This window comes from Nipponia nippon, unplaced genomic scaffold (genome assembly GCF_047370975.1).
Source record: "Nipponia nippon isolate SJK-2023a ecotype South Korea unplaced genomic scaffold, ASM4737097v1 scaffold_4, whole genome shotgun sequence".
Taxonomy (NCBI): Eukaryota; Metazoa; Chordata; class Aves; order Pelecaniformes; family Threskiornithidae; genus Nipponia; species Nipponia nippon.
Genome location: NW_028262358.1, coordinates 110,924,637 through 110,951,567, shown reverse-complemented (window position 1 = coordinate 110,951,567; position 26,931 = coordinate 110,924,637). Strand labels below are relative to the sequence as shown.

At 38.4% G+C, this 26,931-nt stretch overlaps 1 protein-coding gene across 2 annotated transcripts in view; it reads left to right on the top strand.

Annotated features, from left to right (window-relative positions):
• The window catches only part of ROCK2 (Rho associated coiled-coil containing protein kinase 2), a 113,300-nt gene that overhangs the window by 31,934 nt on the left and 54,435 nt on the right, over nucleotides 1-26,931 (top strand). For both annotated transcript variants that reach the window (XM_087773738.1, XM_087773739.1), the window contains exons 2-3: nucleotides 12,688-12,769; nucleotides 22,979-23,079. In XM_087773738.1, coding sequence (XP_087629864.1) covers nucleotides 12,688-12,769; nucleotides 22,979-23,079 — 183 coding nt within the window. The remainder of the gene's footprint in view (nucleotides 1-12,687; nucleotides 12,770-22,978; nucleotides 23,080-26,931) is intronic.

The following is a 26,931-nucleotide window of genomic DNA, read 5'->3' as shown; positions in this document are numbered from 1 at the left end:
TAATGGTGCTGACCCGCCTGTGCTCAGGTCAAAGGTAGTTGTAGCATCACAGAAGAATTCAGCTTTGAAGACCTCATGAGGTCATCTAGGTTCAACCCCTGCTCAAAGCAGCTGCTTAGTGTCTATCCCAACTGTGAATCCCGTCTCTTTTATACAGGACAGCCAGTTATGTGGGTCTGATAGGTGGGGGAGGGTTGTTTTTTTACCGTATTTTTTTTTTCTTTTTCTTTTCTGGCAGGTATTTCAGGAATAGGAAGTTTCTTGAAATTATTTCAAACAACAAAGACAGTCTTATTCTTTTTGTTCCACAGAAAAACACGGGAGATCAAACACTTCTAGTTGGACTTGTCAGGAAATCCAACATGTTCCTTTCCACTCCTAGAGACTGAGGCTAGTGACCTCTTAAATACCTTTTTATTATTGAAGTTGGTGAGAAAACTTCAATTCTTTGCTAATACCTCATCATCATGGATTTTACGTATCATGGAGTTATTACTCTAGTCAGTCCCTAGAAGCGTATGTATTGAGTTTCAGCAGAAATCATCTAGAAAAGTTCCTGTTCTGCTTTAAAACCTAGAATGTTGCATTAGTAGTCCTGACACAGGAATTGGAATTGAAATGGTAGTTCTGTTATTTTACATACTTAAGCATTTTTAATATTTACATAGTTTAACATATTTACATGTAGGCTTATTTTATGGGAAAATGCATTACCTGTTTGAGAGACAAAATTAATAGTGAATTTGACTGCAGTCTAGGGTCATCAGTGAAGTTTGCTTCTAGGATGTACGTTGGACTGTGGAACACGGTATCGCAATGTGTTAGTTTGAAACTCCAAATGAATATAATGTCATGTATGAAATGGGAATTATGCTATGTGAACACACTCTTCTACTAAAAAAAACCTAAAAATCATTTCTTCAAATGAATTCCATAAAATCTTTTTTTTTCGAGTTGTATCCCCTTTTTTTGTCAATAATGGAGAAAATCTGTGTTAACTAAGATTGTGAGCAGATACAACTACTTTCAAGAATGTCAGTTAGACTTAAAAATAAGGCACTCATATTTCAAGAAAATACTGTATACTTTACTAATTAAATAAATTAAAATGATTGTAAATAATTTCCTTTATTGTCAAATCCATTTCTGTGAGAAAGGCATTTTTTAGGGCTGCTTAGCTTTTTTTTTTAATTAAAAATAATCTCCTTACTAATCAATCATGCATATATATTATTGCAAAAATAAAAACTTGTTTTCCTGATGTTGATACTCTTTTGCCCCATTTATTTTAGATATTGGTGATGGGTATAAATGGATATACATATTAATTTGTTTAAATTCCATTAATTTTCCTTTAGTGTCATTAGGTAGCTACTTATGCAAAGATAATCTTAAAATAATTGTTTTGTCCATATTACTAGACAGTAGACCAAGAGTAGTTTAAGGTTGAACAAGATCTTTTCACTCATCATTATTTAAAATTAATTTTTACCCCTTTTGGTTTTTTTCCCATGTCTATTTAATCTTTCCTGCTTTCTCTTACCTGCAAGCTCCCTTTCTTCCAGCAGTCATTTTTACAACTATTGACTTTTCCAGAAGTTGTCCACAAAACACGCCTGTGTGTTAATATGTGAGCAGCAGCTAAATGGTAGGACTCTCTGGTTTGACTATTTCTGTTTGACTTGAATTGTTTCTCCTCTGGAGCAGAAACAGAGCCTTTTTCTGCTAGTGTATGGATCAGTGCATCCTGATACCTGATGGATTGCTCTTGATATCTTGACCTTAAAAAAAAAAAAAAAAAAAAAATCCATCTGCAGCAATGTGTTCTGCGTTTCTCCATACCTCATCCAAATTCTGTACTCCAAAATTAGACGTGATTTTGATTGCTTCAGTTTTATTCATCACTTTAACTGGAAATCTGGGCTCATGGAATTATGGTGGAGTACAGCACTTATATTTTAAGAAATATCTGATGCAGCTGATTAGAATATGCTGCTGACATCAAATTTGCAGTTAGGCATGAGATAACATGATAGGCAGGCTATTATTTTTTGGGTTAGAAATGTTCTAAAGAGTGATTTTAAACAGTTGCTGATATTTTTAGTCCAGGGAAATTTTCTAATCATTTGTTCTGAATCAGTGATTAGAAAAAACCAAGTACTTCTAGTCAATCATGCTTTTAAGGGAGGAGGATTCTAGGTGATACCTTGATTTTTTCCTTTCAAGCCTTGTTGTTTGCAATTCCAGTTATTGTAAAACAGATTGTTATAATTTTTATTATTTACTCTAATAAGTATCCTTTTTTAGTTATTAGGTCGTGTTCTTGCATCATATTTATCCAAGTCTGCTAAACAGATTAGTAAAAATATATAATATAATGCAACTATTTGCATTATGTGAAGGAATATATAACAAATATATTTGTCCAAAAATAAGCTCAGAGTGGAATCAAGGGATAATGACCCTGATGGTGTAATGTGCAATGGCTAGTTGCTGAAACTAACTGCACAGACTGAACTGTTTGAAGGTACAAAAAGATAAATAGAATAATTTTCATTATGGAGAAGCAGGACTTATTTAATATGAAACAAAGATGGCCTTGTGGTCAAAACATGATTTTAAGAATAGACTGTACATCTGTCTCCTACCTCGACCACATATGAGCTCCCTGACCTTTTATCTGTGTTCCTGGTGTTACCTCTGATTCCTGTAGCCTTTGGAAGCCCTGATTAGGAGAAGAGAAACGAATAAGAAGCTAGATCTTGCATTTGGATTTTTATGAAACAGCAGGTAATTCCACTTTTTCAGGGTGTCAGAGAAACAATTCCAGGCACGGGTTTGTTTTCTGTGCATTTGTGGATAGTCTTTGCAGTTCTAGTACTATTCTGCTTGATTGCTTGGGAAATCTTCATCTGAACTGATGCATAAATGGCTTGCTGTGGGAGAGTAACAGTCGAAATTACCAGACTGCTTTTGTTCTCTTGTTAAGGAGCTAAGCTTGCTATTAAAGCGCTTGGAGAATTCCAATTAATAGGAAATTATCTCTAGTGTTATTTTAACAGGTTTGCAATACTGGGCTTCTGTGCACACTGATTTTTATTTTATTTTATTTTTTTTCTTTGAAAACAATAAGAATTCTAAAATCAAAGGTAGCTAAAGAACCTGGAAGTGTACAGGGACTTCAGATGAAAGCAGATTATGCTGAACTACCGAATTTTCCATGGCTACAGTGGTAACCAGCAAGACATGCAAGACCAGTTTTATTTTATTAAGGCTATTAAGGAAATAGCAACAACTGATTTGGAGGAGAAAATGCATTTTTGTAATGGTTAAGTGTTAATACATGGTTTTATTAAAGTGAATAACATTTTAGAGATTATTCACAGCTGCTGGCTTACTCCTCTTTCTCAGTCCTCTCTCTTTGGCTTAATTTACTGCTTTTGTGTGTTTCTTCAACTAATTTATGGGAATTTCAGAGATCACTAGTAAAGTCCTCTTCACAGAGGTAGGATCCACAGCTGGATCTACTGTAATAAATACTTTTCTAACCTGTGAATCTCTTGTGAAGGTGATCTATCAGCTTCATTGGGTAGGTATATCATGTCAGTTCTTTGCTACTGCTATTTAGAATTTTTTTCCTAATCTGTAACTTAAATCTTCACTCTTAATTCAGCTAAATTTTTACACTGTTTCTGGGGATATGAGGAAATGTCCATCATCATCGCTCGTAACAGCTTTTTATGTTCTGAAAGAAGTTGTCTTGTCTCCTCTTAGGCTAAACTTTTTAAAGTTTAAAATCTCTGGTCTTGACAGTCTTCCCTAGCACAAACCTCCTGCGTGAACCTCCCTTCAGTTCTTTTCCAGCTTGTGTTCTGCAGTCCTCTGTATAGGGATTCACAGAGCTGGACACAATATTCTGGCTTAGGCTATAACAATATCAGCAAATGATTTCTGATCTTTATTTACAAAAGAACATTAGTTCTCTGTGAGGTCTTATACAATGAACCTCCTGTTTATGCATCCTAGATGGGACTTCTAGTCTGCTATAACCCTGCATCTTTTTCCATTATCTTCCTGTTTACTCATTCAACGGTTGGACTCGATGATCTTAAGGGTCTTTTCCAACCTTAATGATTCTATGATTCTATTCCCATTTTCGTGTTCTGTGCATTTAATCTTTTTCAAAAGCATATGTTGGGGGGGACTTTTTCCCCTCTTTTCGTGCTTATTCTTTGAGTTGCATCTGATGGATTTTTTTCAGATTTTTTCCTTCATTTTGAGGTAATTTTAAACGCAATAAAAAGCATGTGCTCAAAACTCTGAGCTTGGTATCATTTGCTGATTTTTATTTGTTCTTAATAGATAAGTTTCTTATTCTGTTGCTTTATTGTGGTAATGAAAATATTCTGTAGAACTGGAACAGGCCAAACCCAGGGGAATTTCTTTTTGACACACTTTTCCAAGTCCTGATAATTACCAAACTCCTGATAATTACCTTTCGGACATTTTCTCCATGATTTCCTATACAGTATTTTTTTTACTTGGCTAATGAGAATGGTGAGTCTTGTGCTTTATTCCTATTTTAAGATGTTATGCTTTATTGATTACATCATATGTTCTGCCAGAAATCAGTTACATGACACTATTTTATTTTTGAGAAGAACACAAAAAAACCTGGATCTTACATGTTAATCTTCTAGGTGTTTACAAATTGATTAACATCTTGTTCTAACTCCCTCTCCCCAAGTATTCTGATCGGTAGTTTGCAAAGCCTTCCCCCTTTTAATGGTAGTGCTTTGGTTTGCCCTTTTCAGTCCTGATGACCTCTCCTATTCTCCCAAGTTCTCAAAGAAAATTGATTAAGACAGTCTCCGTAAATATTTTAGAGTGAATTTCAGTTGATCTTGCTGTCCTCATGCAACATTAAAAGAAAAAAAAAAAAGTTGAAGAAAACATGGAAAACTTAAGCCTTCTGTGCATTCTTTGCCTTTCTTAACTCTTAATGGACTTTTATTTTAATCATTCTTACATGACGTATCTTCCATTCTTTCCTATTGTGCCTTGTAAACTGCAACTCATTACACACCTTTGCCTTTCTGATCTTTATTTACATGCTTTTGCTGTTGCATAGCGTTGTTCCTTAAAGTTCTTTTTGTTGCATCTTGAACATAATGTTGTGATTATTCTTTTTTTTTAGTATTTAAGGATGAAGCTATTTTTGGTCTGTTGTCATCCTATCGTTACTATGGAACAGTTTGACACTGTGCCTTTCAAAGAGCAAGGTAAATTGTATAAAACCATTAAAATATGCGTGTAGGATGCAGCACATGAGATGACGGTCCTTAAGGAGTATTGCTTGTATGATGAAGAAAAATTTGCATGTATTCAGTAGTAGACAACATAAAAATCATTTCAGTCATTTAAATCATTTCAATATTTGTTTACCTCCATATACAGAAATCAGATTGCAAGTAAAACCTGTTGTTAAGTATTTACATACTTATTTGTGGATAGCAGCTGCTTTTAGGTTTCTAAACTGTACCTACTCAACACTGTTAAAACTTAAATCTATTAATTAATGTAGAGCTCTTAAAGAACTTCTAGAAAGCAAGACCTCCCAACAGTAAATATTGGCTACATTATCATGCACTGTATTATTCCTTCACATACTAATTACTCTTCAGTAAAAGAAAAATGAATTGCAACATATCCTAATGAGCACTGAGTAGGGTAAGCTTGGGAAAATGGTATATTTGCCTTGCATATGACCTTTCAGTTGGTTTTCGTATTGTATGCTTTTACTGAGCTGTTAGCCTTATATCTAAAGGTAGCTTCTATGATATGGAAAGAAGTAATCGCGCAGGGAAGACCAGAATTAATTAAGGGTCCATTTGGCATATGGAAGAATATAGTGGGGGTTTAATCCTGGTAAAGTCATCAGATGATCAGTTCCTGTGTGCATGGATTTAGGAAGTTCTGCTTTAAAAAGCATGTAGGTCAAGTTAGAAAAATGTAATCTGAAGTTACAGACTTTTCTATCCTTACTTTCCACTGCAGCATAGATTATTAAATTTTATTTGAGGACTTGGAAGGGGAAAGGAATAGTGTTTTGGTTTTCTTATATGTAATGATTTAGTGAACTTTTCATAGAATCACAGAATGGTTTGGGTCAGAAGGGACCTTGACAGATCTAGTCCAACTCCTCTGCCACGGGCAGGAACGTATTTCACTAGATCAGGCTTCTTACGTTTTCCAATCATTGCAGGATTATGAATTGTTTCCTGCAGGTACTAAGGAAGCAACTGATACCTCCTCTGGTCAATTGTCTTACTTTTTGGTCTTGAGTTTTACTTCTTTCTCATCATGAAAGTGGAGAATAAATCGAAGTAGCCAAAGCTGTTGTGACATCCTGTGGAGTTTACATGTACATATCAATGTTAGACAGGTTCAAATAGCTATTTTAATTTCAGAAATTCGTATCAGTACAGCATGGTTTAATTTGGTGAGGACTTCAGTGGGATTGCCTGGAATTAATGTTGAGCTGCTTATTTAGAAGCTACCGTTATTTTTCGCTATTACTGCCCCTTTTGTCAGAAACAACATAAACATTTACTTCCCGTATCTCCTGAACGTTTCTTGCCTGGTTTTTTTTCGGTTCATTCAGGTCTGTAACAGTGCAAGCTGTTTGCTGGGAAAGCCACGCTCCATGTTGTTACCAGAGGTGGTCGCTGCTGCCAGAGTGGCCAGGAACCCTTCTCCTGGTGTAGGAGGGTGTTGAAAAATATCTAGTTTGGACTTTTCTCTTGGAAAAAAACCTGTGGAGAATGTTCTAGCAAGTTTGCTGTGAGCAAAAGCTTTTAATGGGGGCAGAGCTGTCTTTGCCAACAGTGCGGTTGTTTGGAAGCTGCTATTTTTGGCCTGTTAGCTTCTGAGCCTTTTGTAATAGCAGAAAGAGGAAGCGAACAGTGAAATCACTTTAATAACATATTTCCTGGTTGGAGTGACTTATCTGTGAGGCCTAGACAGAGGAGATGTCATTTCCTGGATTGCTTCTCTTCAGTTTGAACGGTCTGTTTTACTGTGTAATCTTTTGACCCAACTTCTTAATTGTAGTGCAATTTTCATGTTAAGTAATGTAAACTAGGCCTTTTAATGAAAATGTGAAGCTTTAAGGAAACACCTTTTGACAAAATGCTAATGTGCAAGACAAGTCTTTCATAAACTACTTGTTGATATGAACTTGAAAACCCTTACCTTAAAATTATGTTCAAGAGCTCAAAATCTTGTCTTTAAAAGACTGATAATAAGGTTTGTTCACAGGGATAAAAAAAATTGTCGCTTTTTCTATTCTTTATGATACTGATACTACTACATGATACTCCCTTTGATGCCAACTGTAGCTGACTGTCCTCAAGAGTTAGGACTCTTCCAAATAGTTAATAGGCAGTTGCACTGTTCTCAAATTTCTGTTCATTAGTAGCTACTTGTGAAAATTGTTACCAGAAGTCCATGAAAAGGAGACAGAAAGAGCTAAAAAAAATTAGCTGCAAATATGGTTCTCAGTTTTTATATCCCACGAAAAGGTTGTGGAAGTGGAATGACACAGGGGAAAAACCAGTGACATCTGAAATGATAATATACAGCTCAGTTTAAATTGGAAGTTAGGTTGTTTTGGACCTTGTAATCCAATTTTACTAAAATTATTGTTGAGGATTATAACCATTCTTTTCCCTGACTTTGTGTATAAGTAGAACACACTATAAATGTTTTACTTGGTCAACCTCTAAAATATCTTTGCATGAAAAGCATTAAAATATCAGGTGACCTCGCTTCTTTCATTGATTTGTGTTAGCACAGAGTGCTTTTACATCTCCCTTAAAATGTCTACCCGGTTGTTAGTGATCATTAAAATACTGTTTCAACAGCAATGAAAGAAGAATGTAGAAGAAGTGATAAATAAGGTATTAGGCTGTGAAGAGAGAAATAGAGTAAGAAGGTACTCAGAGCTCTAGAGAACTATTTTTTTTTTTTTTTTTAATCTGTGCAGTAGAAACGAGAACTGTAATTCATCAGAAGAAATATGCTCAGGACTAATTATGAAATTCCAATTGTATTAAGGGATTCTAAAGAGTAAGAAGGACTCTCACTTTGATACTGTAAATTGATACTACAGTCATATATTAATGCAGTTATATTGCAAATATATTAATGAAAGCATAGCTTCAAGTCCTATTTGATGTTGGAATTAGGTGTTGTGTGTAGACTACCAGCTAATTGGAATTGAGACTTCATTGTGCTAGGTAAAATCATAAAGGATGGCCCTGCTGTTCTCCATCAGGGCATTCGGAATGGTCTTTTCCTTCATGTCGCAAGGTGAAGACCCATATTTCTGCTGACATACTGTGCTACAGAATGAGATATCCTTTTTTGGAAGGCAGTGTTTGCTAAATAAAGAGTTTGGTATTGCACATTCTATTACGTTATTTTGCAGGAAGTCACCTCAAGTCAGAGTACTTTCCGTTGGATTTGTCCAGGTTATTGGGCAGTTCCTGTGCAATTCATGCAGTGACTAATCCATAAGTATTTAACAACTTTGGTTTAGTTTTATTGTATCTTTCGTAAAAATGTCATCAAATTTAAGAATAGGTACTAAGTCTTCTGCCCCTCTGAAAGACGAGTACAATGTCCTAGTGCATCACTCCTTTATCTTTAACGGGTCTTGCAGGAACAGTTATGGTCAAGGCTAAAATGATGCCTATAAATATTGTTCTGAAACTAACAGTTGGTACTGTATTTTCTTTATTTATTTCCCTTTTTGCTTATTAACACTGTTTTATGTTTGTTTTTGTAAGGAAGTTCTAAAATGTGATGTGTAGGACCTTCATGACACAGTTCATGTTACACAGATTCAAGAGTAAAATTCTACCTTTTCTCTGTGCAGCGGTGGATATATTTTAGGTGTTACATCACAGAATGGTTGAGGTTGGCAAGGACCTCTTGAGATCATCTAGTCCAACCCCCTGCTCAATGCAGGGTCAGCTAGTGTAGGTTGCCCAGGACCACGTCCAGTCAGGTTTTGAATATCTCCACTGATGGAGACTCCACAACCTCTCTGGGCAACCTGTTTGAGTGCTTGACCACCCTCACAGGAAAAAAGTGTTGTGTTCAGATGGAATTTCATGTGTTTTACTTTGTGCCCGTTGTCTCTTGTCCTGTCAGTGAGCACTACCTTTTCTTCATTCCCTCCCATCAGGTACTTATACACACTGATGATATTCACTGCCCTGAGTTTTCTCTTCTCCAGGCTGAAGAATCCCAGCTCTCTGAGTCTTTCCTTTTCCAAGAAATGCTCTAGTGCCTTAATTTTCATGGCCCTTTGCTGGACTCGCTCCAGTAAGTCCCTGCCTTTCTTGGTTTGGGTAGCCTAGGAGTGGACACTGCCCTCCAGGTGTGGCCTCACCAGTGCCGAGGAGGGATCACCTCCCTTTACCTACGGACAATGCTTTCCCTAATGTAGCCCAGGATGTTGTTGGCCTTTTTCCTGTGAGGGTGCATTGCTGGGTCATGGTCAGCTTATTGTCTACCAGGACCCTCAGGTCCTTCTTTACAAAGCTGCTTTCCAGCTTGTCAGGCCCCACCTGGTGCCTGGGGTTATTCCTTCCCAGATGCAGAACTTGGCATTTCCCCTGGTTGAACTTTGTGATGTTCCTCTCTGTCTAGTTCTCCAGCCCGTCAAGGTCCCTTTGAATAGCAGCACGATCCTCTGGTGTGTCAGCCGCTCCCCCCAGTTTTGTATTGTCTGCAGGGTGCAGCAGGTATAATGAAGGTAATGAAGATATTAAACAGTACAGGCCCCAGTGCTGAGTGCTGGGGTGCACTACTAGTGACTGGCCTCCAACTGGACTTTGTGCCACTGATGACAGTCTTCTGGGGCTAGTCTTTCAGCCAATTTTTAATCCACTTCATTTGTCTAATCCATACTTCGTCAGCTTGTCTATGAGGATGTTATGGAAGACAGTATCAAAAGTCTTTCCAACATTGAGGTAAACAGCATCCATTGCTCTCTCCTTGTTCACCACTCTAGTCACCTCATCATAGAAGGCTATCAGCTTGTCAGTTATGATTGCTCATTCTTAAATCCATCCAGTCGCCTTCTTATCCTTTGTGTGTTTGGAAATGGTTTTCAGGAGCATTTTTTCCATCAGTTTCTCAGGGATCAAGGTGAGGCTGGCCCGCCTGCAGTTTTCTGGATCTTCCTTCTTTCCCTTCTTGAAGACAGCAGTGACGTTTGCTCTTTTCCAGTCTTCAGGAACCTGTCCCTGTTGCCGTTACCTATCAGAGACTGAGAATGGCCTCTCAATGACATCAGTCAGGTCCCTCAGCACTCGTGGGTGCATCCTATCAGGGCTCATGGACTTTGTATGTCCAGTTTGTTTAAGTGCTCCTAGTTGTGGAGCACTTGGTCCGGGCACCTGGTCCTCCTCCACCAAGTGTAAGTCTTCCTAGCTTCAGACTTTGTCTGGTCTGAGGTGCCTGGAAGGCTTCCTGAAGGCTGGTCTTACGAGTAAATGCTGAGGCAAAGAAGACGTTGAGTGCCTTGGCCTTTTGCATGTCCTTTGTCACCAGCTCCCCTGCCCCGTAGCAACAGGCCCACATATTCCCCAGTCTTCCTTTTGCTGCTTATGTACGTGTAGAACCCTTTCTTGATGCCCTTCACACCCTTCACCAGATTCACCTCCAGGTCAGTTCTGGCTTTCCTAACCCCTACCCCTGCACGATCAGACAGCAGTTGTCCTCCTCCTGGGTCACTTGCCCGTTCTTCCACCTCTTGTGCACTTCCTTTTCATGTCTGAGTTCAGCAAGGAGCTCCTTACTCATCCATGCAGGCCTCCTGCCACCTTTGCTTAATTGCCTACTTGTCCGAATGGACCTTTCTGAGTTTTCACCTTTTTTGAAGTTTTATGCTTTATGCAGTGTTCTAGTGCATCTGTGAGGCTCTGATGTTTTATAATAGTTATGTCAAATATAATGGATGCAATCTTCTTGTCACAGATGATCCTAGTGAGATGCTAATGATGTTTCCCTATCAATTTAAAAAGAACAGTAAGGCAAGCTTGTATTCTGTGGCCTTTAGTAGAGGGAAATCGTCTGTGTAGGAAATCACACGAATACACCTCGGGTTATTCCTCCCCAGATGCAGGACTTGGCATTTCCCCTTGTTGAACTTTGTGATATTCTTCTCTGTCCACTTCTCTAGCCTGTCAAGAATGCCTTTGAATGGGCATTTCTTGAGCAAGTGCTGTTTACCGTATGACTGCTACTGCTACTTCCCAAGACACTTGCATTTGTTAGGAGGTAAAAAAAATAAATAAATCGTAATCAAATCTCTTAATTTTGAAAATGTGCTTAATCATTAATGGGTTTTGTGGTGAAAAGCACCATCTCCAGAGATGAGGTAGTCTTATTTGTGTATGTGCATGTTTAGGACAGTCTGGCATTCAAAATTTATTTAATAATCTTGGGCTTTGCCTTTAACTGTATCCAGGTAGTTAGATTATTAGAATGAGTATAATAATTGTAATGAGATTTGCAACAGAAATGATCCCTTCCCAGATATATTAAAAAAAAAAAAAATCAGGAGGTTCTTAGCTATAGCCTCAGTTATGAAGACGACTGAAAAGCTGTCTAGTTCTGTTGGCTGCCTATTAATAAATGTGATGTGGTCTCTGACTTAAATCTCTGTGATGCCCTGTCAAGGCTCAAAAACCTGAAGAAACAATCTCAGGATTTTGTTCTTAGGGCAATGAACAAAACTGCCAGTTCAGGCAGAACACTGGAGATTCTGAGTATGAACGGAGTCTCTGGCTCTTCTTAGTATCTGAAACTAGTTTTTGGTTTTGTTTGTCCTTGTGTAACTGGAAAGGGCTGTGTGTTTTGAGGACTAATTTTTTAAGATTTTGTAGGTTGCTGAAAGGTGGAATTGAGTAAAGTCTTGTAACAGGCGTTGAAAATACTATTTTTAGTTTAGATTTTGGTGATCTCATCTCTTGACATTTTAAGACGTCTCAGTTGTTTTCTGTGGAGGAATTGATAATTGGTAGCAGAAAGGCATGTAGAGTTCTGGCTTGTCTTCTGTTGAGTCACTTAGAAAAAGTAATCTAGTCTTGTGAGCTTGAATTATGTGGTGAATTGTCTTCTTAAGTTTAGGTCATGTCTTGCTTCTAAGAGGAAAAATGTGCAGTTGGTTTTTGAATATGCAGAATGAAAAGGTAGAGAGAATGTGATCAAAGCAATTACATGGATAATACTAACATAAAGTTTTTAAATATGTAGGAAAAGTGTAATGGAAATAAGAAAAACAGATTGAACTGAGTATCGTAAATCAGTGTTTAATGAGTAAGATTACTTACTGGTTAAGATTAAAACTACTACTCCAGTTTAAGTCCCAGTGCCACTCATCAGTGGTAATGTATCTGTACTGTTTATAGACCAACTTGGAGCCAGTCAGTGTGTGTTGGCTCCTTTGCCGTGACTGGTTTATAAACATATTTGAGAGCTTGTTTGATTTGCCTGCTAGGAATGTAATGCATGCTTGAATAATATATAAACAGTCTTGGTGTAGTAGTTTTAAGAAAGTTGTTAATTATGATTTTAGTACTCAATTAACTTCTTTTTATTTCTTTTCAGGATGGCTTGAATTCTTTGGTCCTTGATCTGGATTATCCAGCGCTGAGGAAGAACAAGAACATCGATAATTTCTTAAATAGATGTAAGTTAGAAGCGGCCTTTAAACAATGACATGGTTGTGATCTCAGTCATAGGAAGCTGAGTGGTCAGAAATGCATTGCTGATGTTCATTTTACTAATTTTTGTAACTCTGAGCTTCTATATTCAGAAGGCTTTGGAGGACCATTTGTTACAGAGAGGTTTCATTTTGGGGAGTCATTGTATTGCTGAAAATATGTTGGAAAATACCAGCTGTAGATTGTAATTTTTACAACTACAGTTGAAAAAATCCTTTTATGTTATTTTTTTATCTTAAGTATGTGCTGCAACATAATTTGCAAAGCATATCCCAGTTACTATTCTTTAGGAATTAATTACTCAAAATGTCGACATTGTATATACAGTCTTATTTAATGTAACAGAGAAGCTTTCTGTTGATTTTTAAAACTAAATTATTGTACCTTAAAATCTGTTGGTACATTTTTGAACCTTTGTGTAAATGTTTGTGATTCTCCCTAAATTAATTGTAGACAGGATCTTGGAGTTTATTGCTCATATGAAAATGTAAGACTGTTACATCAGAGTAGCTGTATTTTGTCTTTTTAAAGTGTTTTCTGTCATGTAGATAAACAATTTTTTTTTTCTTGTAAAAATAGTGGATTATTTGCTTTAAAATGTTGAGTAAGCCTTCTTGGAACAACTGTCTTTTGCAGTGAGCTTATTTTGAGATTTTTATTTTTTTTTTTAGAAAACCTTTTGTACTGCATATTTCAAGGTTACTGTGGATGCAGTCTTACCAGCCACTCCTCTTTTGATTCTTTACTGGTAGAGCTATGTGTGTCTGCCCTCTGTTGCTCTGGGACTCCTTTGAATATCCACTCACGCTCCTCAGTTAAATGGTGGCTGGTGTAGTCATTTGTGGTGAGTTCTTAAGTTTGGGATTCAGTGCTTCTCCGTGAGGTTTAGCAGAGCCCCATGGCTGGACATACAGCTTTACAGTTGCCGGTAAAGTCTTATTTGGAGAAGTCACTGAAAACAGAATAAATAAGAAGCAGCAGATGAGGAAGGAGAGACATACCATGGGATTTTTCTCAGTTTGAGCTCAAAGGAATTCAAGCAGATATTTATGAAAGAAAGGATCAGGAACAGCATTTTAAGTAATTTTGTTACCTGCAACTGTACATCATAAGTGTGATGTGAGGGAAAAGCCCTATCTACAGCAAATACAAAAATGATGTAAATGACAGTATCAGTAACTTTTATGAGCTGTTCATATTCGCCTTTACGCTACAATACTGTTGTTGCAGTAGGACAAAATTAGAAACCTTTTTCTAATCAGAAGACCAGTATGTTCTGGTATCTGGCTATTAAAAATAGCAACTATGGGCAAACAATTTAACCTTGGAAACAGGTTCTCGGGGTTTTTTTTCTGCAGCCCCTGAACATTCTTCCTTTCTGTCTTCCCTTTTATGAAGGCACTTGCTCCTTCTCCTACTCCAGCTTCTCTCCCATTGTTGTAGTAAATATTGTTAAGCATCTGATGTGGCCTGCAGACTACCAGCAATGGCAGAAACCCCAAAATATACTTTGGTTCACAATTTTATTACTGCCCTTTTTTTTTTTTTTTTTTTAAATCAGCTGACAGTTTACAGTTGAAATAACCAGGTAGATACTGAGATGCATTACAAAGAAATTCACAGTAGTTAATTCAGAGTTTTCAGGGGTGCACTTCATCCTTACCTGTGGAACTTCAAAAAAAGCATGTAAGAGCTGACTGTTTTGGCTCCCATATTGTGAGGCCATGCATCTCTCTGAAGAATCACCCATGTAACTTCTCTCCTGTTTCCATACTGCCTGGGAGAGAATGAAAAATAGTGCTGCATATCTTCTGATTTACACTTCAAAAAAAAAATATTTCCGAAAGGAGAATTTCGTAAACATTTGAAGCTGGTAATATTTTGGCAATGCAGCTGAAAGAATCAGTCCTACCACAACGATCTGTTTCAAAGTCCTTTCCGACACAGGTGTGTGTTTGGTTTGTTATCAGCCAGATTGGGGAACTGAGCAGAATTACTGCAAAGAGTGGGGTGGTTCGTTTGTTTGTTTCTTGTTACTAAAGCTAGTCAGGCAAAAGAAAAGCAAAGATCTGTTTCTGATTTTCGTATTGCTTCACCGGTATTTGTGCCAGCACAAAGGGAGCTGCTCGGGTGCAGGAAAAAACAGGAGGACAATTGGGTTCTTATTGGCATTGCCATTTTATGCGATTTAAAGTTGCTGAACCCATAGCTCATGTCTTTTTGGAAACTGTTCTGAGGGTAGCAAGTATCAGTGGAAAGGAGGAGCGTACACGTGCTTGCTGAAGCCGCTCGCTAGCATGGGCTTGGAAGAATAGTATTAAGAATTTATGCAACAGTAAGTTGTTGCTCTCTAAGGTTAGGGAGCAGTGAGTTCTTGTCTCTTCTGATTTTTCTTGGCATCTGAAGAGCTGTAGCAAATGCCTAGATGAGAATTACTGTCAAAAGGTTCTGACAGACTCTGATGAGCGGTCTGTGCCGGGGGCCTGGAGCCTGCATCCCTCCTCAAGGCTTCCTGAGGCAACCGCGCAGAGGCGGCGGGGCCGTCCTGCGAGTTAGCGCTCTGTAGTGCGAGGTGAAGCAGCTGAGGCAGAGTCGTTTCTTACGATTGTTTTAATCCATGTTACACAAATCTTCAAAAATTATGGAGAACACTGCAATAATCATCACGCTTTCAGTCAATTTAATCACTTAATTCTTCCACAGTAACGCTTTGAGAAGGAAAATTTTTTTCTGCCATATTCCCAAGGGTTTGAATACACCCTACTTCAGACCTACTGCAAATTATTACTAATCAGGTTAATGTTTTATTAATAGCTTATTTTAATGTAAAAATGAAACAGTTTGCATCTCAGCTGAGACATTAATTGATTTTCAGCTCAACTCATAGTTTCAAGCTGAAACTCAACTGTTGTAACTCATTTCACAAAGCTACAATTTATTAATTGCCTGTACTGTAGGAGTTTGGTATATCCTGTTTCTGTGACCACTTTGCAGAAGCAGCCTCTTCACGTGTTTAATATGCAAGAAACTTTTTCATTGCCTGCTTTCCCTTACTATTCTGATTTCTTACCACTTTCTCCAAGGCATTGAACCAAAGTAAAGCATATATTTATCATAAGAGGCACATAAGTATCTCATATAAAAGTACAACCATTCCTTTTCAGTCTTCTGTATTGCTTTAATCAACTGTTAGGATTCTAGTTAAATTGCTGCTTTTTTTGGAGTATTCATGGGACAGGAAGGCATAACGTAATATTTAATTCCCAAAACAATGAGAGGAATCTTATAGTCCTCTGAGAGCAAAAGCTAGCTTGCTTATTTCAGAAAAGAAGCTTGAGCTTTCCGGCATGGGCTTGGTGTAAAAGCTCTTTCTTGGTCTTTTCTTTTCCTGTTCTGTCAGCTAGGCTATGACAGCAGGTTGAGTAAATTCTTCCAAGTCACTTTTTGTGCCATCTGAGATTTGCCAAGTGTTAAATCGTGTTTTAGTGGCTTGTGCCTTTTTTGGTGGTCTCCCATGCAGGTACTACACAGCCTGTTAGCTGCTTTAACTTCTGGGAGCAGAAAGTTAAACAATTAAGCAACCATTTTAAGCAACAGTTAAAAATATTTAATGATTTATAATATTCTCATCAGGAATAGAAAGGCATGAAGAATGGATTTTGAGGAAGTCCAGACAGCAGCACAGGGAGTGGTGCCATCAGCAGGCCTGGTACAATCCAGAAGCCTGGACTCCCTAAACGGATCAGTGACTTCCTATGCATTAGCCAGCATCACTCAAAAATTGGAAACCTCTATTGTTAAAATGATTTGGTGATGTTTTTTGAGGCTGGCAAACTTCTCGAGTGTAATGGCAATGGACATTTATAGTAGAAGGAGCTTTTAGTACAGGTGTGTCACTCGTGCAGTAGCTTTGCTAACCCCCTGAATAAACTTCCTGGAAAGTTGCTTTTGCCATTTTCCTCTCCAAACAGACACAGCTTACTTAGAAGATTTATCTGTTAAGATGAACTTCTTGCAAAAGTAACAGTTCTGGTTCCTTCCCTTAGGTTTTGTCATGTCGCTTGAAGTTGCTGAATCATACGGCAGCCATGCAGTTACCAACAGAAATGCGTTATCTGGCATGGTGTTAATGCCTGTCATGGCTGTAATTCTCTCTGCTCCATACTTCCTGTCAGCGACACAGACGAAATGTCAGATGCCATGAAGAATCTTAGAAATTTAGTGCACTGCAGATCTTACATTGAGTTAATGAGCTAATTGCCCCTCTGTTTTTCTCTTGGCTTTTTTAAGCCACTCCTTGCCCGGTATTTGCAGTCACCTTGGCAGGTTGGGCTCCAGTTCCGTTCCCCATGATAGTTGTTCTGGTAAGAGTAGCGATGGGAGAGGTATCAAACAAGCAACTTTTCCCAAGCAGAGCATGAATTATAGCCACAGCGTTTAAGACAGAACGTCTTACATGTATAAACAAGTTATATGTCAGTGTTATTAACCACTTTTCCATTTGGGTAGCTGGTAGATAAAAAGCAATTCAGTTCTCCCACCAGGCTTACTTTCACTAAGTCAGGGATGTGTCCTCTGCAAGTCAGAGTACTGCTGCTTTCTGTTGCCCTATCTTCCGCTTCTTTCTTCTATGCAAGATAAAATACTTCTTGTGTCCCCCTTCCCTTTTTCTGGAGGGGGAAATGCTAGCCTGTCTGAAGCTTCTGCTGCTTCTGCAAGGTCTCCAGCAGCTTCTTGTTCCTCACACACCTTTGACCAGATACTACGTATGCGCTCCTAATAACTTCAGTCTTTCTGTTGTGCTTTGTGTTTGTTTTTGGGCGGGTGTGGGATTGCAGCACTTCCTGGCTGTACTTCAGCTTAACTTCTGGCTAGACTTTTGCCTAGGGCAGCAACTTTTGACTTAATGTACTCCATAGAGGCACTCATTGACTGACTGTGTCTGGTCTGTGGGGATAAAATTGCACTCCCTTGCATTTTTATTCCTCTCATATACACACCCCAGAACTGCCTGATACACATTCTTTTTGACGTTTAAGAAAATAACCTGGATATGAGCTTTTTTTTTTCCCCCCTAAAAAGCAGGAAAGCTTGGTTTTCTCTGCCTCCCCACCCCCCTTTACTCTTCTAGTCAGGTATTTATTCCATTTTCACAAGCACTTGTAACCTTCAGCCACATTCTTGCTGCCAGCTGTCAGTGACTGATCCAAACACTCTGCCCTTTCAGAAAGTAAAGCTTCATTTGTTTGAAGGTTATAGTGCCATTTTCAAGTAGTAAATCAAAAGCTGACTTTAAACACTCATGCTATCCGGCATTCCTGGTTCTTCCTGTGTTAAAGAAGAAACCTGAGTCATAGGTGATGACATTCTCACATTTTAAGACTTTTTACTCAAATGTCACAATATTTTTATAAGATTCCATTATATTCTGGGGCTGGGCAGTCCATCTAATGTCTGCCTTTAAACCTGACATTTTTCTTTTGCTGGGCTTCGTGCTGTTGCCAATTCATGAGGCTGTAAGATACAATCTGTGGTATCTGTGCATACAGATACCACAAATGTACAAACTCATCTGTGTGATACCTTCTGAAAATTCAGTCCTCTAGTAAAAGGATAGTGTTGGAAAGGTCTCCAGCACCTTGAATTAGATCATGTTATGTGATATATGAACCGAATCATATGATCCAGCATGTTGCAATTATGACATTGCTTTAGGGTTTCTCTGAGCTTGCCTTCTTGCAGCCCGTTTCTTTCAGGTTAGTTCCATGCTTTGCTTATCTGTTCTGTGTCCGTTAAATTTTATGACAAAATAGACGATCCATCTGTATAACTGATACCTCCACAACACCTCCATCCCTCGATGATGATGATTATTTTTAACTAAGATTATTAAATCTTTTAGTAGAGCAAGGAGGATTTCTCCATCCTCAGCATTTCACAGGGAGGATAAAACTGGTAACTCCTCAGTTGGTATCTCATTTGCTTACTTCATATATTGTTGGGTTTTTCATTGCTTAACTGCAGTGTTTAATGCTTAAACAGTTTCACTGGAGCTGTATTAAAATGGTTTATAATGTCTGTATTATAACACAGAAGTATTCCTGTGAGTTTCTAACAAATAACGGAGCTGTGTAAAACTACACCCTACTCTTTCAACATGTTTAAATCCCTGCCATCTCAGCTCACACCTCTGAGAACATTTGAAACATCTCAGAAACGTTTGAAAATACATTCATGTGATTCCCCTCCTTCGTGAGATGTAACGTCGTGTTCAGACATGTAATCGCACATTCTCTCTGACTTGAAATTTGCTGCTGTTCCTTAGCTACTGCTGCTTCCTGTGAGTTTGCAGATGTCCTTCTTGTCTTGTGCCAAAGCTTCTGATTTGCAATTAAGTAAGCTTCCAAGCACAGTCTTCCCTTTTCAAACTACAAAATGAGTTCACATCATGAACAAAATAATAAACTTGGTGCGGGTGAAGCCCTGTTGCTGTCCTGTTCTTCCTGTCTAAGCTTTCAGGATTCACTGTAGAAAACAGCCTCAGCATTCTCTCAACTCCTTTTCCTGGATTACTTCACAGTCTTAATGGTACACTGAATGTAGCAAATTTGTCTACTTCTGCAGTTTTAATTGCCTCCATCCTTACAGCTTTACTAGCAGACTCTTCCCTGATTATTCTGAACTTTTTTTTTTTTCCTTTAAATCTCTCCCCTTCCTCTTCACACCTAATCTTTTCCTCAGAAGAAGAAATTTTTAGTTGCACTTTTGTGTTCCGCAGGTTAGGAAGGACCTCTGGAGGTCAGCTGGTCCAACTCTCTGCTCAAAGCCAAACCAGTTTTGATGTTAGATCAGGTTGTTCAGCTCCTTGTGCAGTTGAATTCTGAAAATTTCCAAAGACAGAGGTTTTGCAGCTCTGCCAGACGGTCTGCTCCATTCCCCAATTCCAGGGATCCTTTCACTACGAAGTAGGATTTCTGGTGTTCCAACTTGCCTTTTGCCTCTTGTCCTTTCACTTTGCATCTCTTAAAAGGAAAACCTCCTTTCAACCTCTGTTGAGGCCAACCATTTAGACTTCCTTAAGCTGAACAATTCCAGTTCTCTCAGCTTCTCTATGAGCATCATGTGGTCCCACCCTCTAAGCATCTTGGTGGCCTTCCATTAAGCTAGGGAATGTTTTGATATTTTTCTTGCAATGAGGAGCCCCAAACTAGACATAGCATTCCAGATGTGGTCTTACAAGTGGAAAACAGAGGGGAAAAATCACCTCCCTCTACCTGCTGGCTATGCATTTACCAACACAGCCTTGCATGCAGTCAGTGCAAAGGCTTGCTGCTCGTTGCTCTTTGTTCATCTTACTGTCCACCAGGGCTCTCAGGTCCTCTTTTCTCTAGCTGGTGAGTGCCATCCTGTACTGTTGTGTGGTGGTGTTCCATCCCAGGTACAGGACTCTGCATTTGCCTTTGGACTTTGTGAGGTTCCTGTCAGCTCATTTACCCATCCTGTCTGTCCCTCTTAGGAGCAGCCCTGCCCTCCAGTGTATCAACTTTGAACTTACCGACCATGACTCCAGCAAGTTTTCCACCCACCTTGTAATTTCTCTGTGCAACCCATGTCGGCCTGGTTTGGCTACAAAAATACTTTGAGATGCTGTGTTGAAAGTTGTGCTACAGTCAAGGAAAGGAAATGTGTACTCCTCTCCCCTTGTCCACCAAGACAGACATCTCCGTATGGAAGGCAGTCTGGTTAAGGAAACAGTTTGTCCTTTTTACATCCATTCTGACTGTTCCCATCCTTTCTTGTCCATGAAGTGCTTGGAAGTGGATTCCAGCAGGATTTGCTCCATGATCATCATGGGCAGTGAGGTTAGGCTGCTGTTCCAGCCTGCAGCTTTCTGGATTCTCCTTGTTGCCCTTCTGGAACAGAGACATGACATTTACCCTTTACCAGTCATCAGGAGCCTTCCCAAGTTGCCATGACCTTTCAAAGGTGATAGAGAACAGCCTAGTAATGGTGTTGACTGGCTCCTTCAGCACGCTCAGATGCACCTCGTGGCCCGGTATATGTCAAGTTTGCTTTATTGGTCTTCGACTTCCCCCACTGTGATAGTTCACTGCCCCACACCCTGCTGTTAGCTTCGGGGAGCTGGGAGGCCTGTGAGCAGAGCTTGCCAGTGAAGTCTGAGGCAAAAAAGGCATCGAGTACTTTGATCTCCTCCATGTCCTTTGGCACTAGATCCCCTATCCCATCAAGAGCAGCGGGCCCACATTTGCCCCATTCCTGCTTTTATTGCCAGTGTATTTATAAAGGCTCTTGTTTCCCTTCATAACCCTGGCTAGTTTCAGCTCCAGCTGAGCTTGGCTTGCCCAATTCCATCCTTGCATGCTTGGGAGATTCCTGCTGGGTAGCCCATCCCCACTTCATGTTCCAAACCTTCACTTTTTGTGCTTGAGTTGAGGCAGAGGTTGCCCATTCAGCCAAACTGGCTCTCTGCCATGCCTGCTCGATTTCTAGCTAACTAGAACAGACTGTTCTTGTGCTATGAACATGTCATCTTTGAAGATCAACCCACTCTTCTACCCACCACAGCAGCTTCCCACGGCATCCTGCCTATGAGTTCCCTGAACAAGCTGTAGTCTGTTCTCCTGAAGTCCGAGGTCTGCTGTTTTCCTTCCTCCGTTCTCTCAGGGTCTTAAATTCCACCATCTCACAGTTACTTCAGCCAAGGCTGCCACCAACTTTATCATCCCTGGCCAGTTCTTTCTTGTTTGCGAGTATTATATCAGAGTGCCTTCCTGATTGGGCTTGTTGCTCACTTGGGTCAAAAGAAAGGTTCTTGATGGTCAGGCATCTCCTGGGTTGCTTGTAGCCTGCCAGGTTGCTGTTCATGAATATGTAGGAATGGTTAAACTGTTTACTAGATGTTCGTTATCATTAACTCCCTGCTGACAATGTCATCTTTAATGCCATACTGAGTTAACTGTACCTCTGATCCTTTTTTTTGCTGTACTCAGATCTGAGATCCTGCCTTTCTAGGGATCAAATTCCATGATCTTTGATCCTAAACAGGGATCTCACAATATACACCTCTAGTCCTCTCTGAATATAAGCATCCACAGCTCTTAATACAATTGCATGCTCTTCCCTGGTAGAGGTCTTGCTTCAGCCAACCTGTTTTGCTGTGTTTTGTTCTTCCTCTAAGCATGTGTGGGGGCAGTGTCAAAGCTTGTCATGCTTAAGAAAGATTACCTCCAGTATTATGGATTCCATTCATTGCTCCCATTATCTTTTGTCCTTGTAATAAGAATAGATTTTTAAAATGCATTTAGCCAGGAATGCATTCACTAGCATGCTACATTTACAAAATTAAAGGGTCTAGGACTTTGCATGTTTTTAGAATTTGTCAGAGGTCAGAATTTCACTGGTTTCCCTTACAAATTCCCACAACTGCCAACAAGAAAAATACTGAAAGACAGAGCTTATCTGCAGAATATTGCACCAGAGGGTAGTTGAACAGAGCATTATAGACCTAATTTTAAAAAGTGGAGAACTACATATGCCGTGAACACTAAAAAGCACTTTTGAGATTGCCAGCAGTTACATAAACATACGTAAACTTGTATTAATATTTCATATGGAATGAATGAGTGGATCTGAAGTCATATCCCTACATGATCTGAAGTTGCATACGAAGGTTAAGTTATATTCCTCACCATTTGGCTGCTGTTGAACCCTCCAGGTGTGTAGGAGCGGGTTGCACCTGCAGTGCTTTTGTGTGTACCAGGTACTTCACGCTCCTGCGTTATCAATGGAGTGTCAGTGGATCCTGGCAGCACAGCGGGTGGCAATGAATAATTGTCTGAAAATTCAAGACAGGCATCTCTGGTTCTTTTCATTACCAGCATTTTCCTGTAAGCTTGTGAATGATTATTAGAAGCGCGAAATGAGAGTCAGTAAAACCCAAAAGACATTTCAGTTGTTACAGCTAAAGGTAGATGGTTAATGGTTTCCAAACAATAATGAAAGGGGCTATTAATAGTGACAGCAGATTTCAAGAATTACCACAAAGGCTCTAAATTATTTAAATAAAAATAGCTTATTTTGACTATAAATGAAAAATGTTAGAGAAAATTCTTGTATTCTGTTAATACATGCATTATTGATTTGATTTGTTTTAGATGAGAAGATTGTGGAAAAAATCCGAGCTTTACAAATGAAAGCTGAAGACTATGATGTTGTTAAGGTGATTGGAAGAGGGGCTTTTGGAGAAGTGCAGCTGGTAAGAATGTAATGATTTAATGATTAGACAGATTTATGGCTCTAGCCCAAACCTTTCCCAGTCTTGCATGCTTTATATCTAAAAATGCATTCTTATAAAGAATAAGTGTTATTTTCTTTCTATCGTGAGGTCATTTCTGTGCATAGCAAACAGTACATCCAAGTTTAAAACATAATGGATTGGAAGGGAAGGACTTGGGAAACAGTTTGCTATCCTTTGATCAAAATGGAAAAGGCAATGGCAATTCTAAATTTTTTTGGCCACAAGCATCACTGTACAATAATATCTGAAACCTTCCTATGAAAGAACAAGCTAAGAGTGCAACAAAAAAAATTTGTTTTGCTCTTACAATTGTGATGCTTGCATTGTATTTAACTGATATGACTCATGTAAGATTTTTTTAAGACTCTTTTCTTAACACTGTTCACTCAACATTGTATCCTATATAGTATCTAATGTAAAAATGGGATTATTTTTTAAATTTATATTGCAGAGAAATTCTATTAAAAAACCCAATCAAAATACAAAAAGTAACTTAGTACATCATGCATGGTCTGCTTTTCATTTAATTTTGATTTTTTTCTGGACTTCCAAGTCGTACTGTGTGATAAATAGCACAAAAATTTGAACATATGTATAAGATGGAGTGATATGTTGGTTTTGAAATATGCTATGAATGTAAGCACCAAATAGAATCTGAGAATACAAACACCAGGGGCAAGTTATCAGGAGCTAACAGATAACTGCGTATCAGCTGATGCACAATAATTTTCTGTGTAAGTGTTTTCAGAGGAAGAGAGATGTGAAGCAAGTCAATGGAAAGGGGAGCAACTACTTTGCAGCAACTGAAGCTTGTTATCTTGTTACCACAAGGTAACAAGCATTACCCTTTTGCTTGTGCCTTTTGACATGGAACTGATATTTTACTGTTCTGCACTAATTTTGCACTAGGAAGCTGGGAAAATCATATTGTCTTGTAACGTACAGCAGTTTCGGAAAATACAAAGATGTTTTGGAGTTTTGTTGAGGAATGTGGCAAGATCTTAGCTCTGAAGTACTTATAGGAGGTATACAACATATAATGGCAATAAATTTATTACCCATTTATAAAATTATTTGTATTTTCCATATTAGTATTGGTGAAATTGGTTGGAACTGGGGAAAAAACCCTGCAACTAACCTAACGCTATTTGCATGACACATGGGTAATTTGCAAATTTAGATGTAATTCATGTGGCAGTTAACAACATTTAATCAGCAATTTTTGTTCATTTGTTTCATTTTCTAAGGCAACTTCATCCCAGTGTGGCTACATGAGAATGTAGCTCCCTCTTCCCTGTTTCTTTCTTGATCATTTGCACTTTTTTTTTATCCAGAAGGATTTCTGAAGTATGGCAAGGAGTATTTCCAAAGATCCCCACTTTTGAACAGGACTTTAAAGAATTAATATGTATCTTGCATATGCTTTTATGTCGTTGCTGGCAAGAGTTTAAAAACAAACCCAAAACCTTCAGCAGAACCTTACTTGAGAAGGGGATGTTGCAGGGAACTTTGTAAGAAAGCAGTCTATTCTTTATCTTTTCACTGACAGTCATGTCATTTTCTATTAGGCATTTTTATCATTTTATAGATCCACTTACAGTAGCTAGTAGAGATGCTTCTTTTTCATGCACTTGCATGGGAAGTCAGCAAAGAATCAAACTGTAAGGAGTAGGGTTTCTTGTCCATTTGTTGGGGGAGGAAGATGAAAAAGAGAAGATCCCAATAACAAAAGTCGTGCGGTTTTTTGATATCGCACTGATATATTTTGCTGGAAGCATCCAAGAGAATTGTATTTTTAATGGGCTTCAGAAATCAAAATACGTTGTTTTCATGCGTATATTTCTAAGAATTTAAGGGGTTTTCTAAATAATTTTCCTTTTCTTTTTAACATTTCATTTTAAATATAAGGTCTTAATTTGTTCTGGTTTAGAACGGAAACTTTTTTTCTTGATTCACTGTCATGCACAATTTAAATTCTAAAGTAGAGATGATTTTTCACATCTCACAGAGTGTATGTACTGCAGTTAGGTAGTTTGAGGGGTCTGAAAACAAACTTCTCATTTGCCTCATCATTATAATGTAATGGTAAAATGCATAGTAACTTGGTCATATAATGATGTTGTTTTGTTTTTTGTTGTTGTTATGTTTTTGTTTTTTTTTTTTTTATTCTTTAAATAAGCTCTTCGAGCCCCAAAATAAAAAAGCTAAGAATGCTTGGTACTGGATGGGAACTTCTGTGGGTTTGTATAGAGCTCTTCTGTACTTCATGCCAGTTTCAAAGAACACTCCTTTTCTGGAGTGTAAAAATATAAGTAGAAATCATAATGTTATGTAGTCTTACAGCTAAAAAGCAGTGGGTTAATAAATACAGCTGTAGATCTGAACTAATATTAGCTGGTGATGAGGGCAGACATGCCTAGATTTTTTGCCTCACAAGGTATGATACAAGTTTAAAGTATTGAGCTAAGCTATATCTATTTCTACTCCATTCAAAATGTTAACACCACAGTTGCAGATGATGGATTTGCAGTAATCAAAATATTTTGCAACACATTCTGGGATCAAAATAGAAATTTGCTTCAGTGGGGGCTAAATGCAGGAAGAACCATAAATAAAACATGATTAAGTACATGAGTTAAATGCATGAATGTCATGTTATCAGTGTGTGCCATTGTGCATAAATATTTGTAGCACAAATATTTGTTAAATATTTGTAATATTTAAATATAACAAGCCAAAAGATGAGTATGTTAACATAGCATAAAATAGCTCTGACCTCCTTCATTTAATTTTGTTTTCCCCAAGCTTTCTGCTCCAGCATAGCATTTTCTTGTGAAAGAAGTGTGTGTCGAGATCAGCTTTCTGGATTCTAGCAAGAAAGGAAAACACATTCTTTGCTGTTGTATTTTACAGCTACATTTTTTAAAAAAGCCTCGTGCACCCCCCCTCTTCCCCCCCCCCCCCCCCCGCAATTAAAATTTCAGTCCAGTAAAGAAAGATGACTCTGGTCCGAGCATCTGACTATGGTGGAAAAACAATTTCCTATAACTCCAGAAGTATTAAACTACTCTTGAGCTCTTGAGCTCTGGCCTCTGGCTTTGCTGGGTCTGTAGTGATGGGGAAAGCTAAGAAAATAATTGCCAGCTGCCATGCTTCTCTTATGCAGTGCTGTAAATAAAAGTGACTGGTATCTAGGGCAGACAGAAAAATTGAATTATGGTGCTTAATATGTTATTTGTGGTTTATGCAGAAACAGTAATTTATGAAAGCACATCCTGAGTACCTCTTGTTTGTTTTCACTTGAGGAAAAATCCTCTTGATTTGAAATTGAAACATATCCTCAGTTCCTTCTCCCAGGTCTAATCACAAAGTACTGTAACGGTGCAGTGATACAGCAGACTGACTTCATCATGTACTGGAATAGAAAACTAAAGCAAGGCTAACTCTTTCTTGTATATGGGTAGTAAAGGATGATCTGGGTGACGTTCTTTACTATGTGCTTTCTTAGTGTTGCAAACCAGCGGTTGTCATGGCCTATGTGAACAGGTGCTGATTTAGTTTTTTCCATTAAGTGCTTTGTTTATTAGGTTTAGTTCCCCAGCCACTGTTGATGTACACTTCTGTAGTAACACAAATAAAGCAGTCATGTTTTATTACCTGAAAATGTGTCAGGACCTGAACTGTGGTACCCTATCTGTAGTAATTTCTTATGGCTCTATTAAGTATTTTAAGATATTTGTGATTATTTCAAACCTTAGAGTTCATTTCACAGCTCCACTCTAGGATCTTCATTTTGTTTTACCGTAGAAG